Source organism: Pristiophorus japonicus, chromosome 8 (genome assembly GCF_044704955.1).
Source record: "Pristiophorus japonicus isolate sPriJap1 chromosome 8, sPriJap1.hap1, whole genome shotgun sequence".
In the NCBI taxonomy this organism is placed as follows: Eukaryota; Metazoa; Chordata; class Chondrichthyes; family Pristiophoridae; genus Pristiophorus; species Pristiophorus japonicus.
In genome coordinates, this window is record NC_091984.1 from 16,456,957 (window position 1) to 16,473,022 (window position 16,066).

At 43.8% G+C, this 16,066-nt stretch overlaps 1 protein-coding gene across 1 annotated transcript in view; it reads left to right on the forward strand.

The window, feature by feature from the left end:
- adgrl4 (adhesion G protein-coupled receptor L4) overlaps nt 1-15,592 on the forward strand; it is a 159,301-nt gene extending 143,709 nt beyond the window's left edge. The window contains exons 13-15 of the mRNA XM_070886523.1: nt 321-412; nt 2,992-3,160; nt 13,283-15,592. Coding sequence (XP_070742624.1) covers nt 321-412; nt 2,992-3,160; nt 13,283-13,345 — 324 coding nt within the window. The 3' untranslated portion in view covers nt 13,346-15,592. The remainder of the gene's footprint in view (nt 1-320; nt 413-2,991; nt 3,161-13,282) is intronic.
- Nucleotides 15,593-16,066: the final 474 nt, after the last annotated feature.

A 16,066-nucleotide genomic window follows, 5' to 3' on the forward strand; every position in this document is an offset into this window, starting at 1 on the left:
CTGTCTCTCTCCCTTTGTCTACCTTGCTCTCTGTCTAGATCTCTGCCTTCTAGTCTCTCTCGCTGTCTCTCTCCCTCTCTCTCTCTATCTCTGTCTCGTTGTCTATCTTACTCCCTGTCTCTCTCTCAATTACTGTGTGTCTCTCCCTCTGACGCTCTCTGTCAATTGTCTAACTCTGTCTCTTCCCCTAGTATTTCTTTGTTTCTCTCTGTCTTTATCCCTGTCTATCTCACTCCCTATCTCACAATCTCTGCCTCTCAGTGTCTGTTTGTCTGACTCTCTCTCCGGTTTGTCTTACCATGTCCATGCTTACTTTACAGGTTAATCTGCTGGCGTTTGGAGTCATTATTTACAAAGTATTCCGGCACACTTCCATGTTAAAACCAGAAGTGAGCTGCTATGAAAATATAAGGTAAGTTTGAAACCAGTAATCATACAATTGAAGCTCAGTTCTAAATATTATGACATTTTGCTCATAATCAAGCTTAAGGGGTTTTCTTATTGTAACAAACTTCTTCCCTACTATGCCCCCGCTACATTTATTTTTATTATGAAATATTGAAACTTCTTAACTGATCTGAATATACTCATGTTATCAGTATGGGCAGTATATTATTAAGATAGATATTGAACTGGCCCTATGATGCAATGGATATGATAGCCCCATGATGCAAGGGATAGGAGAGTCCCATGGTGCAATGGAATGGGTAGCCCCAGGGTGCAATGGATAGGGTAGTCCCATGGTGCAATGGATACAATAGTCCCATGGTGCAATGGAATGGGTAGTCCCAGGATGCAATGGATAGGGTAATCACATGGTGCAATGGATACAATAGTCACATGGTGCAATGGACAGGGAAGTCCCAGGGTGCAATGGATAGGGGAGTCCCAGGGTGCAATGGACAGGGAAGTCCCAGGGTGCAATGGATAGGGGAGTCCCAGGGTGCAATGGATAGGGGAGTCCCAGGGTGCAATGGATAGGGGAGTCCCAGGGTGCAATGGATAGGGGAGTTCCAGGGTGCAATGGATAGGGGAGTCCCAGGGTGCAATGGATAGGGGAGTCCCAGGGTGCAATGGATAGGGGAGTCCCAGGGTGCAATGGATAGGGGAGTCTCAGGGTGCAAATGATAGGAGTGTCCCAGGGTGCAATGGATAAAGCAGCTCCATAATGCAATAGATCAGTTAATTCAAGTGTAATGTACCAGGTGACTCAGTAGTGCAATAGATAGCGTGACCTAAGGACTAATGGTTAGGATGATCCAAGGTGTCATTGCTAGGGTGTTTCAAGGTGTAACTGATAGGCTGACTCAGTAGTAGAATGGATAGGGTGGTTCAATGGTAATAAATAGGTTGGTCTCAATGTGCAATGGACTGGGTGCCTCAGTAATCTTGTGAATCTGTAGCCTAACGCACATGAAGAGGATTGCTCCATAGCACAATGGACAATGTGGTTCAAGATGTAATGAACAGTGCAGCTTCATGGTGCAATGGATAGGATGGATCCATGGATCCATGGCACAATGGGTGGCTCCGTAGCACAAAGGACAGGGCACAAAGGACAGGGATAGAGAGACTCAATATCACAAGCAACAAGGTAGCTTTATGGTTCAAGGGATAGAGAGACCCGACAGTACAACTGACAGGGCACTGCGTTCCTGGTAGCTTGTGCTATTCAAAGGTTGGGAATAGGCCATTGAACCTCTTGAAGAAACGGCCAGTGGCTTAGAGGTGAAGAGGGTAGGGTTGGTATTCTGGGAGGATGAGAACCAACAGGCTGCAGGACCTGCTTCATCCAAACCCACGTTGTGATGATTCTTGTCGTATAATTTAAGCACTTTCTAATTCTCACTGGAAAAATAATGACAGTTCCTCAGATGTCCCAGAATAGAAATTTATGTCTGAAAATGTAGTACCAGCAATAGCTGCAAGAGCAGCCTCTGCTCCCAATTACTCCTTTGCGCTAAGTAAGATACACCCAGCGATCAGCTGGCCACCAAAAGTAACAAGTGAGGACATAGCGCCACAAACCTGCGAACAGTGAAAGCTTGTTAGTCCCCTGTGATGAATAGCCCCTGTTCTGAAAGTGACAACAATATAATTCAGCTAAAACCATCTCCTTAGTATGCAGACTGCTGGAGAAAGGATTGAACTCGGGTCCACACTACTTCTCCTCTTCCTAGGCCTTTCCTTACTATTGTTTGCTGCTGCTGAAACAGTTATTTTCTCCCTCCTCTCGCCGACACTCACTAAGATTCAATTTCTCAGGTACTGACAGACCTCTGATACATTGTACAAGTAGATATTATTCAGGCCTGAGCCCAGACAATGGTTGTAATGGTTGTATCTCAGTAGCGCAGTACATAGCGTGACCCAAGGTGTAATGGAGAGGGTGACTCCATTTTATAATGGACAGCTTGCCTCAGTAGCACAGTAGATAGCGTGGCCAAGGTGTAATGGAGAGGATGACTCAGGAACACAGTGGATTAGGTGGTTTGAGGTGATCGGTTCCTTTAATGTAAGGTCGGAGGAGCACTCATTCTCCTCTCGGCTCTGCATTCGGGTAAGTCAATTAACATCTTGGCTGGGCCTAGCAGGCGTTTCCTAAGCTTGGTTTGCAGCCAATGGAATACTTGAAGTGTAGTCACAGTTGTAATATAGGAATCACGGCAGCCAATTTGCACACAGCAAGGTCCCACAAACAGCAATGTGATAATGATATCTATTTTAGTGATGTTGTTTGAGGGATAATTGTTGGCCAGAACAGCGGGGAGCACTCCACTGTTCCTCTTCTAAAGAATGGCACGGGATCTTTTACATTCACCTGAGAGGGCAGATGGTAAGGCTTCAGTCTGCTAAAACCGAAGTGCGTGGGTTTGATCCTCAGCTGCGGTTGAATCTTTAACCTAATGCTCATGATAATTATCTAGCTTGTCTCGCTCTATGCTGTGGATGGATAAGCTGTGGGTAATGAGCTCTCATTGTGTTTTCTAGGTCATGTGCTCGCGGTGCTATGGCGTTACTGTTCCTCCTCGGTGCTACCTGGACCCTCGGGGTTTTGCACATTATCAAGGGATCCATGGTGACGGCGTATCTTTTCACCATCTCCAACACATTCCAAGGGATGTTCATCTTTATATTTCTCTGCGTCTTGTCAAAAAAAGTAAGTGTTACCTAGCAAGAAGGTAGTAACTGATTGAAGTCCATCCAGAAAGGTGGAAGGGGGTGAATCTTCTCCGGGGCAGCAGGGTGGGGATCAATACAATTTTAACACCGTTGTCAACGCAAGCCAAAAGAAAGACAAAGAAAAACTAATGTTTCTATAGCGCCTTTCACAACTTTAAGACATCCCAAAGCGTTTTACAGCCAATTAAGTACTTTTTGAAGTGTAGTCACTGCTGTAACGTAGGGTAGCATGGCAGCCAATTTGTACACAGCAAGCTCCCACAAACAGCAACAAAATAAAAGACCAGGTTATCTGTTTCAGATGTTTGTTGAGGGATAAATATTAGCCAGGGCACCAGGGATAACTCCCCTGCTCTTCTTCAAAATAGTGACACATCCACCCGATCCAAAAGACAGCACCTCTGACAATGCAGCACTACCTCAGTACTGCACTGGAGTGTCAGCCTGAATTATGCGCTAAAGAGTCTGTAGTGGGTCTTGAACCCGCAAGCTTTTGACCCAGAGGCAAGTCAAACTACACCAGTTAATAACTGCTTTATTAGAAGGCACAAAGGAACTATATGCAGGCACATTAACCAGTGTGGTACCAGAGGAAGTTTAGTGGTAAATTTTATGCAGTACTGTTACCAGTCCAGAGCTTTGCACAATGGGAGCACAAAATGGGAAGTATATTTTGCCTAGTTCACAACTTGCAAGATTTACTGCCCTTTAATTTCAATGAGTTAGATGCAACCTTGTGACTCATTGCAACAAGATATTTATGTAGAAGATAAAATTAAAGCTTATTGTTCACTTTGTTTTAGTTTAAAAAAAAATACCATGGTTAACATGACTCATCAAGCAATGTGGATGATTTTGAAGCCTCCCACCTGACATTAATGGCACCACCAAAATGTTGGGGAATGAATCACTGCCTCGTTCCCACTGTTGCTGTGCCCCCCGCAATCTTCCCCCGGGGCTAACACTGGACGGCCAGAACGCCCACCTGAGTCAGGCACTAGGCCCCTTTAAATATGCAAATCGGGGTCATCAGAATGTAAGAATTAGGAGCAGCAATAGGCCATATGGCCCTTCGAGCCTGCTCCGCCATTCAATACGATCATGGCTGATCATCGATCGTAACTCCACTTTCCCGCCCAATCCTCATATCCCCTGATTCCCCTAGAGTCCAAAAATCTATCTATCTCAGCCTTGAAATATACTCAATGACTCAGCATCCACAGCCCTTTGTGATAGGGTTCTAAATCTTTGGAATTCTCTATGAGTGAAGAAATTCCTCCTCATATCATTTTTAAATGGCCCACCCCTTATCCTGAGACTGTGCCCCCTATTTCTAGATTCTCCAGCCAGGGGGAACAACCTCTCAGCATCTACTCTGTCAACCTCCCTCAGAATCCTATATATTTCAATGTGATCACCTCTCATTCTTCTAAACTCCAGCGAGTATAGGTTCTATGTGAGCATGTTGCATGCTCCACCCAGTATCAAGAGGAGTATTGCCGAATTTGGGGGGGGTCAGGAGGAACACAGGAACAGGAGTAGGCCGTTCAGTCTCTTGAATCTGCTTCACCATTCCATTAAATCATGGCTGATGTGTACCTAAATCCATTTATCTGTCATTGCTCCATATCCCTTAATGCCCTTAACCTCACAAAATCTACCAATTGAAAGCTCCAATTGTCCCAAAATTCACAGCCTTTTTTGGTGGATTCCAGAAGTTAATGTGAAGAAGTGCTCCCTGATTTTGCTCCCGAACGATCTGTTAAGATTTTGTCTCCTTGATTGCCCCCACCAGAGGAAATAGTTTCTCTGTATTTACCCCATCGAATCCTTTTAACATTTCAAAGACCTCAATCAGATCCCCCCCTCAATCGTCTATACTCAAGGGATTACAAGACAAGTTTATGCAGCCTGACCTCATAATTTAACCCTCTGCGCCCCGTGCTCTTCCATCCTTCACAAAGCAAGCCTGGGCCACTGCTCCTCTGGGTGTCCTCCACCCTCGCCTCCACAAACCTACCTTCTTCCATTCGGAGATCGGTCGGGCTAATGGCAATGAAAATCAGGAGAGATGTAGCTGATCCGATATTACCCGTTTTATTCTAACACCTAAAATCAAAATCTATCCCAAAGCACTGTATTACAGATCCTGCCTCAAACTTCAATAGCTCTAATACTGTTAATTAACTATATAATTAGCAATGCGAACAGCGCCATAGCAACAACTTTATTGTGTGCTGCCGCATTACTTTATATTCCAATGACCAGCAAGATAATTGCACGTAAATAGCTTTCTAATTACATTGTTATTTGTAGAAAATAAACGCGTTAGCATTATTGCCTTAAGAATTTTGAGACTGAGAGATAGCTTGGGCTTTGGCATACTCAGAAGTATTAACAAGAAAAGTTCTGCTGCTTATCTATCTGTGAGGTTCATTGTTGGAATATTCTGCTCCCAAACTAGGAAAAAGCAAGTTACATTTGGGCCCTCGGCCTTGCAATGGCAATGTATGTCAGCGGCACAAAATGTGTTAGCGCCCTTGCACAAAGGATTTAATGACTTTGTTAAATAGCTGCAAAAGAAAGTATGAACAAAAGCGCCCTTGCTAAAATAGCAGTTTCAGAATGAATGCATTCATTACTAAGCTCGAAGGCGCTTGTCTTTAAGCAACATCAGTCTAGTTAGCCCCTTCATCTCTGATCTTGACTGTGGTTTCTCTCTTAGGTTTCTGTATTCAACCTTTCTGTACATTGCCTCAGCACATCCTTACTCCATCGACTTGGTTAAATGTGTGTTTTATTTCTCCCTAACGGTTAATTGCTGAAGGTTAACCTTGAGATAATAGTTTGTGGCAAGATCATTTAGGCAGAAAAGGTAATCTAACTAAACAGTAAATAGATTTGAAATCACCTTTCTAGTATCACATTTGTCCTCATTATGGTTCTTATTTAGCAAGGATTTCCTGATGGATTTTGGCACATAATATACATTCTGCTGTTGTTTAAAGTTTATTGATTAGGAGTCAACATTAGCTGAGCTTGCCTTTAGTGCTGCAATGTGGAAATAACTAATTATGGTGGGCAAAAGGTTTCATCGTCCATACTGGGGCAAGGTCAAAGCATATGAGAACATGACACGCTTACTCTGTAATCAATATTTTTAGACGCTGCCCCTTTAATCAATTCTATCAATTTTCTTTTCAATTTTGTGGCTCATTTTCCTCATGTCAACATGGTCACTTCACACTTCACTTCAAAAATCACCTGTTGAGTTTTAAACATTGAGGACACTTCATTTACCCATGGAAATTACAGCATAGAAAAAGCCAATTCCAGTTACTGCACCGCTCCCTGAGCTAGCTCTTCAAATGTCGCTATCGGCACAGAAACAGGCCGTTTGGCTCAACTGCTGACATTTATGCTCCCCACGAGCCTCCTCCCACCTTACCCCATCTCACTCTTTCAGCATTTCTCCCTCATGAGCATACGTTAGACCACATTGCGGCACTGGAGCTGCACCTGGATTCACTCTGGAGCATCCATGATGCTGAGGATGTCGTGAATAGCACGTTTAGTGAGTTGGTCATACCGCAGGTAAAGGTTACACAGGCAGATAGAGAAAGGGTGACCATCAGGAAGAGCAGTGGAAGGAAGGTAGTGCAGAGGTCCCTTGCAGTCATCTCCCTCTAAAACAGATATACCACCTTGGGTACTGTTGGGGGTGATGACTCATCAGTGAAAGGCAGCAGCAGCCAAGTTCATGGCACCATGGGTGACTCTGCTGCACAGGAGGGCAGGAAAAAGAGTGGGAGAGCTATAGTGGTAGGGGACTCTATTGCAAGGGGAATAGATAGGCGTTTCTGCGGCAGCAAACGAGACTCCAGGATGGTATGTTGCCTCCCTGGTGCAAAGGTCATGGATGTCTCAGATTGGCTGCAAGGCATTCTGGAGGAGGAGGGTGAACAGCCAGCTGTCGTGGTGCATATAGGTACCAACGTTATTGGTAAAAAGCGGGATCAGGTCCTACAAGCTGAATTTAGGGAGCTAGGAGTTAAATTAATAAATAGGACCTCAAAAGGTAGTAATCTCAGGATTGCTACCAGTGCCACATGCTAGTCAGAGTAGAAATAGCAGGAATAGTTAAGATGAATACGTGGCTTGAGAAATGGTGCAAGAGGGAGGGATTCTAATTCCTGGGATATTGGAACCAGTTCTGGGAGTGGTGAGACCAGTACAAACCGGACAGTCTGCACCTGGGCAGGACCAGAACTGATGTCCGAGGGGGAGTGTTTGCTAGTGCAGTTGGGGAGGGTTTAAACTAACATGGCATGGGAATGGGAACCTTTTGAAGGGAGACAGAGGGAAGTAAAATGGGGTCAAAAGCAAAAGGTATAAAGGAGAAAAGTAGAAGTGGAGGGCAGAAAAATCAAAGACAAAAATCACAAAGGGCGACGTTAGAACATAATTCTATAAGGACAAAGAGTGTTAGAAAAACAAGCCAGAAGGCTCTGTGTCTCAATGCGAGGAGCATTCATAATAAGGTAGATGAATTAACTGTGCAGATAGCTGTTAACGGATATGATGTAATTGGGATTACGGAGATATGGCTCCAGGGTAACCAAGGCTGGGAACTCAACATCTAAGGGTATTCAATATTCAGTAAAGATAGACTGAAAGGAAAAGGAGGTGGGGTAGCGTTGCTGGTTAAAGAGGCGATTAACGCAATAGTAAGGAAGGACATTAGCGTGGATGAGGTGGAATCTGTATGGGTAGAGCTGCGGTACACCAAAGGGCAGAAAACACTAGTGTGAATTGTGTACAGACCACCAAACAGTCATAGTGAGGTTGGGGATGGCATCAAACAGGAAATTAGGGATGTGTGCAATAAAGGTACAGCAGTTATCATGGGTGACTTTAATCTACATATAAATTGGGCTAATCAAATTGGTAGCAATAAAGTGGAGGAAGACTTCCTGGAGTGTAGAAGGGATGATTTTCTAGACCAATATGTCGAGTAACCAACTAGAGAGCTGGCCATCCTAGACTGGGTGTTGTGTAATGAGAGAGGATTAATTAGCAATCTTGTTGTGCGAGGCCCTTTGGGGAAGCGTGACCATAATATGGTAGAATTCTTCATTAAGATGGAGAGTGGCACAGTTAATTCAGAGACTAGAATCCGAAACTTAAAGAAAGGTAACTTCGACGGTGTGAGATGTGAATTGGCTAGGATAGACTGGCGAATGAGACTTAAAGGGTTAACGGTGGATAGACAATCGCATGGATGAACTTCAACAATTGTACATCCCTGTCTGGCATAAAAATAAAACGGGGAAGGTGGCTCAACCGTGGCTAACAAGGGAAATTAGGAATAGTATTAAATCCAAGGAAAAGGCATATAAATTGGCCAGAAAAAGCAACAAACCGAAGGACTGGGAGAAATTTAGAATTTAGCAAAGGAAGACAAAGGGTTTAATTAGAAGGGGGAAAATAGAATATGAGAGGAAGCTTGCAGGGAACATAAAAACTGGCTGCAAAAGCTTCTACAGATATGTGAAGAGAAAAAGATTAGTAAAGACAAATGTGGGTCCCTTACAGTCAGAATCAGGTGAATTTATAATGAGGAACAAAGAAATAGCAGACCAATTGAACAAATACTTTGGTTCTGTCTTCACTAAGAAATACTAGGGGACCGAGGGTCTAGCGAGAAGGAGGAACTAAAGGAAATCCTTATTAGTCAGCAAATTGTGTTAGGAAAATTGATGGAATTGAAGGCCGATAAATCCCCAGGGCCTGCTAGTCTGCATCCCAGGGTACTTAAGGAAGTAGCCCTCGAACTAGTGGATGCATCGGTGATCATTTTCCGATATTCTATAGACTCTGGATCAGTTCCTATGGACTGGAGGGTAGCGAATGTAACCCCACTTTTTAAAAAAGGAGGGAGAGAGAAAACAGGGTATTACAGACCGGTTAGCCTGACATTGGTATTGGGGAAAATATTGAAATCAATTATTAAAGATGTAATAGCAGCGCATTTGGAAAGCAGTGACAGGATCGGTCCAAGTCAGCATGGATTTATGAAAGGGAAATCATGCTTGACAAATCTTCTAGAATGTTTTGAGGATGTAACTAGTAGAGTGGTCAAGGGGGAGCCAGTGGATGTGGTGTATTTAGACTTTCAAAAGTTTCATGGTGAGGTCCCACATAAGAGACTAGTGTGAAAAATTAAAGCACATGGGATTCGGGGTAGTGTGCTGACGTGGATTGAGAACTGGTTGGCAGACAGGAAGCAAAGAGTAGGAATAAATGGGTCCTTTTCAGAAAGGCAGGCAGTGACTAGTGGGGTACCACAAGGTTTCAGTGCTGGGACCCCAGCGACAATATACATTAATGATTTAGACAAAGGAATTGAATGTAATATCTCCACGTTTGCAGATGACACTAAACTGGGTGGCGGTGTGAGCTGTGAGGAGGATGCTAAGAGGCTGCAGGGTGACTTGGACAGGTTAGGTGAGTGGGCAAATACATGGCAGATGTGATATAATGTAGATAAATGTGAGGTTATCCACTTTGGTGGTAAAAAACAGGAAGGCAGATTATTATCTGAATGGTGACAGATTAGTAAAAGGAGAGATGCAACGAAACCTGGATGTCATGGTACATCAGTCATTGAAAGTTGCCATGCAGGTACAGCAGGCGGTGAAGAAAGCAAATGGCATGTTGGCCTTCACAGCGAGAAGATTTGAGTATAGGAGCAGGGAGGTCTTACTGCAGTACAGGGCCTTGGTGAGGCCACACCTTGAATATTGTGTACAGTTTTGAGGAAGGACATTCTTGCTATTGAGGGAGTGCAGCGAAAGTTTACCAGGCTGATTTCCAGGATGGCAGGACTGACATATGAAGAAAGACTGGATCGACTGGGCTTATATTCAATGGAATTTAGAAGAATGAGAGGGGATCTCATTTTAACATTAAAAAATTCTGATGGGATTGGATAGGTTAGATGCAGGAAAATGTTCCTGATGTTGAGAAGTCCAGAATCAGGGGACACAGTCTAAGGATAAGGGGTAAGCCATTTAGGACCGAGATGAGGAGAAATTTCTTCACTCCGAGAGTTGTGAGCATGTGGAATTCTCTACCACAGAAAATTGTTGAGGTCAGTTCGTTCGATATATTCAAAAGGGAGTTAGATGGGGCCCTTACGGCTAAAGGGATCAAGGGGTATGGAGAGAAAGCAGGAATGGGGTACTGAAGTGCATGATCAGCCATGATCATATTGAATGGTGGAGCAGACTCGAAGGGCCGAATGGCCTACTCCTGCACATATTTTCTATGTTTCTATGTACTTATCTAGCTCACCCTTAAACACATATATGCCTCAACTATTCCTTACGGTAGCAAGTTCCACATTCTCATCGCTCTCTGGGTAAAGAATTTTCTCCTGAATTCCTTATTGGACTTATTAGTGACTATTGTATATTTATGGCCCCTAGTTTTGATCACTGCACAACTGGAAACATCTCTCTATATCTACCCTATCATATCCCTTCATAAATTTAAAGACCTCTATTAGTTCACCCCTCAGCCTTCTCTTTTCTGGAGAAACAAGCCCCAGCCTGTTCAATCTTTTTGATAGTTATATACTCTCCGTTCTGGTATCATCCTTGTAAACTTTTTTGGCATCTTCTCCGGTACCTCTATATCCTTTTTATAATATGGAGACCCAGAACTGTGCAAGTGTAGTCTAACCAAGGTTCTACGCAAGTTTAACATAATAGGAATATTGGAGCAGGAGTAGGCCATTCAGCCCCTCGAACCTGCTCCACCGTTCAATGAGATAATGGCTGATCTGCGACCTAACTCCATATACCCACCTTTGGTCCATATCCCTTAATACCTTTGGTTAACAAAAAGCTATCAATCTTAGATTAAAAATTAACAATTGTTCTAGCCCCAATTGCTATTTGCGGAAGAAAGTTCCGAACCTCTGCCACCCTTTGTGTCTAGAAGTGTTTCCTAATTTCACTTCAGTTAGGTCTGGCTCCAATTTTTAGACTATGCCCCCTAGTCCTAGACACCCCAACCAGCGGAAATAGTTTCTCGCTATCTACCCCATCTGTTCCCCTTAATATCCTTTTTTATGACGGCGGATATCGTGGCTCCGGTATGCTCGGCCATCGAGTGGCAGGACATTTCATTGACATTTAAATTGGGCTCCAACAGTGCAATTGGGAGCCTGATTTAAAATTCACTGCTGCCGGCTCCACAAGGCAAGTGCCTTTATTCAGCACTCCTTGTTGGCCAGGAGGAGGAGGAGGAGGAGAAGTGTTCTCCCATCAAGGAAGCCTTTGGCCTCCCCTCTCTGCTAGCTGCGACCACCTGCTGCTGGTTTTCCCTCCGGTCAGGCTGTCAATTTGTTCGGCTGCCGGGCGGGAAAGGGAACAATAAAACGATAATGAGGTCCTACGGTTACCTTGCCGGGAACTTCGGTGGTTTTCGGCCTCCGCTGCACTCTTCCCAGCTCCCTGTAAATATCGGCCCTTATTTTGCAAGGGGTATGTGGCCTCTTTATTTTTCCGACTAAAATGCACCAGCTCACACTGTTCTATGTTGACATTAACACGTCTATTGTGCAAGTTTATTAACATCTTCTTGTATTTTTTCGCTGTTTTCCTTCGTTTTAACTATACCCCATAATTTGTCTACTTATCCAATCTCATTTTAAATGACGTAAGGGCAAATTCATCGACCCCCTGTGCTGTCAACAGAAGGGGTGGATTGGAGGTCGGACTGCAGCATTGTGGTGTCACAATTCTCATTCTCTGACCTACCCTCCCTTTGAGAGGTTCATGATCGATGACATCACCCTACTGTTTCTGCCACAATTATCATTGGTGATAAAGCAGTTAACGGGCTGGATTTTAGGCTTTTCTGTTTTCGGGGAGAAAATGGAGGGGGGGGGGGGGGGCGGGAAAGTTAGTAAGGACTTTTTGCCATCTGGGCCCTGCGCCAGGATGCGCAGCGCGAAGGGAAGCATTGCACAACTTTCGAGGCGCAAAAATGGGAAATTCGTGAACTAAAGTGGGCCATGTGTGCTCAGAGAGAGGCCTTGTGGGGGGGGGGGGGGGGGGGGTGGGAACCTTAAAAAAAAACACAAAAACATTCGCAAAACATGCCACCACAACACAAATCGCTCAAAATATTAAAAAGACAAACACTCACACTTACCTTTATAACACTTTACCTTCCTCATTGCCACCGGCTACGTTGGACCGCTCTGGTTTCCCAGGCGGACATTGCGAGACGCGATTCCAGGCGGCCGGATCAGGTTCGAGTCAAAACTCGGACGGTGTCGCAACGAGAGGCGTTGCACACCTGGCACAGCTCTTCTCAGCGGTGCTGCTAAGCGCCGCCACAAAACACGACCCGAAGCTCGCGGCAGGATGCAGGAGACCTCGCCGCCCCATTTCACGCCGCTCCGGGATTCACCCCGGAGCGCAAAGGACCAGAAAATCCAGCCCCTTATGTTGCAAAAGAACCAGGTGGGAGATGAGGAGAATTTTCTTTAATGCAGTGTATGTTATGATCTGGAATGCACTGCCTTAAATGGTGATGGAATCAGATTCTGTGGTAACCTTCAAAAGCGAATTGGATATATACTTGAAAAGGAAAAAAAAATGCAGGGCTAAAAGGGAAAGATCGGGCGGAGTGGGACTGATTGGACAGCTCCTTTAAAGAGCTGGCACTAGCATGATGGGTTGAATGGCCTCCTTCTGTGCTACACGATTCTGTGATACTGAGCCAATTTAAAGAATCATTATGCATGAAGTAATCCAGCAGCAATGCAGATCATGTGGCCAAGAAGCACTTGCATTTCCACAGCATCTTTCATGATGTCAGGACTTACTAAAGCTCTTTTCAGCCACTGAAATATTTGAAGTATGTAGCACAGGAATCGCAGCATTGGATAGTTCTGTCAAAGAGCTGGCACAGGCACAATGGACCGATGCTGTAAGATTCCATTTCTGACATACTTTGTGTCTTGAAAACACACATTAAATAACTAGTGAAATTCATTTATTTTTATGAATTTTTTCTACAGATCCAGAAAGAGTACTACAGGTTATTTAAAAACGTGCCCTGTTGCTTTGGGTGCCTGAGATGAAATGGATTGAGGATGTTGAGACGGAGATGAAACGGAAGATGACAAAGACAAGAAAGAATGCATTTCAGACGAGCCACAAGCAATGTTGCTGGGTTATGATTATAATTTATTTAAGGCTTTACACTGGGGGATGGGGGCTTGTAGCAATTTCTTAGAACCCTTACAAGTCAACCGGTCTTCAATTCCACCCGTTTCCTCCTCCAGCTTCTGGATTTGTTTACGTAGCTTAGATTGTTTGTGGCAATAGCAGACAAAAGCTGAGCACGTTTCTGCGATGTTCCTCAGTCCACTTTCTTAACGAAGAAGGTGTTAAAACAATTCCACCATCAAAATAACCCCTCAGTAAGATCGAGGAATGTCATCTCAAACACAAGAAGCATTCATCCGCCAGGACAATCAATAGTACCTTCTAGGTTTGTATTTTAATAATTTCAGGAATGGAATTCCTCTTATAATGTAAAAGTGGGCAATGCCTGCTTTTCTCCTTAGTCACTTAGAAACGTGTAGCTCTGAAACGTGCAGTTTTTGAGAATATAGCCTGTTAGTTCCGGAGCAAAACTAGAGCCTCTCCCATTTTTCATTAAACAAGGAATTTCACACCCTGCTCCCCCCCAAGCTGTCTGCTTGGCTAAAATAAGGAGAGGAAATTAATTGGATCTGATTCAAAAACCGGAGTTGATACAAAGATTGAATGAATGTGGGCTGGAGTTGCGTAGAAACTTGTTTCTGCATAAAGATAGCACTGAAGGAGGCCATTCAGTCCATCACAACCTGTGCTGGCTCTTTTACACAAGTGTAATAAGATACAGGATAGCGAGTTCTTTGAAGTGGTTGGGGTCCTAGGACATCCTGCCAGTTGACCCTGGCCCAGTACTTCCCTAGGTTGCTAGATTAGCCTTATCTTATTTTATTTATTCATTCCTGGGATGTGGGCATCCCTGGCAATGCCAGCATTTATTATCCATCTGTAATTGCTCTGAGGTGGTGATGGTGAGCTGCCTTATACAATTGTGTGCCTTGCTCGGCCATTTCAGAGAGCAGTTAAGAGTCAACCACATTGCTGTGGGTCACATATAGGCCAGACTGGCTGAGGATGGCAAGTTTCCTTCCCTAAAGGACATTAGTGAACCAGATGGGGTTTTATGACAATCCGGTAGTTTCATGGTCACCATTACTGATGCTAACTTTTCATTCCAGATTTATTTAATTAACGGAATTTAAATTCCCCAGCTGCCATGGTGGGATTATGAACTCGTATCTTCGGATCATTAGTCCAGGCCTCTGGATTACTAGTCCAATAATATAACCACTATGCAACCGTTCTTCTATCTGCTGGATTAGTCTCACCAGCACTGTGGGAGCACCTTCACCACATGAACAGCAGCAGCTCAAGAAGGAGGCTCACCACCAATTTCTCTAGGGCAAATAGAAATGGACAATAAAAGCCAGCGATGCCCATATCCCGAAAATGACAAAAAAAAAATCTACCAACAAAACAATCTACTGATATTACTCTGCATGTCACACCACCAGCTTATCTTCCACTGGCAGTCATGGAGAAGCCTACTGTTAGGCCCCTATCCTGCCTCTCCAACTCAGAGTGAAATGTATAGAGGTCTTGTGGAAGAAGGACACAGCAGAAAACAAAGAATGGATTTAGATTAGATTGTGGCTTCGGGTCTTCCAATGAGTAGCAGGGATAGAAAGTGACTGAAATTCAGGAGAAAAGTAAGACACTTCATTAAGATGACCTACAATGGATTGTACAATTCCATAGCTATCCCATGGCAAATGTGGCAGCCATTCTGCACCAGTTAACCTGCCACCAACAGCTATGAGATGTTAATCTGCCTTATTGTTTGGTTAGTTCTGGTTTAAGGGATAAAGGTTGGTCAGGTCACTTTGAATAGGCAAATGAGACCCCAGTCTCTGCCAAAGGACCGCAGCTACAGCAACGCAGCACTCGGGTGTCAGCCCATATTATAAGCTCAACTTTGAACCCACTACCCATTGATCCAAAGCCAACAGTGTTACCAACTGAGCCAAGCAGGCATGCAGTCATGAGTCAGAAGCCTTCCTGCAATGTGAGTCCGTTTGTGTTACCCATCCTAGAGCTGATTAGCTCGTACACCAAGTCCCGTGGCTTTCCACTGAGTGTACCAATGGGAGTACTGTAGCTATATGGTTCAATCTGTTACTTTCGTGTAATTCCCTATGAATTTCAATTAAAGATATAATCCATTTCAAGACATGTTTTTATATTCCTAACCAAATAAAAATTTTATAGCTCTGACAAAAACACTTACTTTAGTGAATGTAACGCTGGTCCGCTTCAGTTCAATGTCAAACTATTTTATTCCATGGTCATGTACTTCGACAACACCGAATCTTATGGATCAGCAAAGTAGATCCTCTTATCAAGGACTCGATTCATCAAAATCCGAGCTCCTGAGCTCACTGCAATAGACTTTCAACTAAGGTGAGGGAAAAGGCCATAGTTTAATGAGAGGCTTGGAACATTAGATTTTGTTATAAAGAGGTTCAACTGTTGGTATTTTGGTGAAGGGTTTTATAATGTAAATATATTTCTCTGGAAACAGAAGAATTCTCTGCAAAAAAAAAAAATCAGGCTCGTTTCCATTTATGCTTTTTAATTAAAGATATGAAATTGGTTTCTTGTGCGATCCATGTAAATAGCAATAAAACTGTTTTGTATAATTT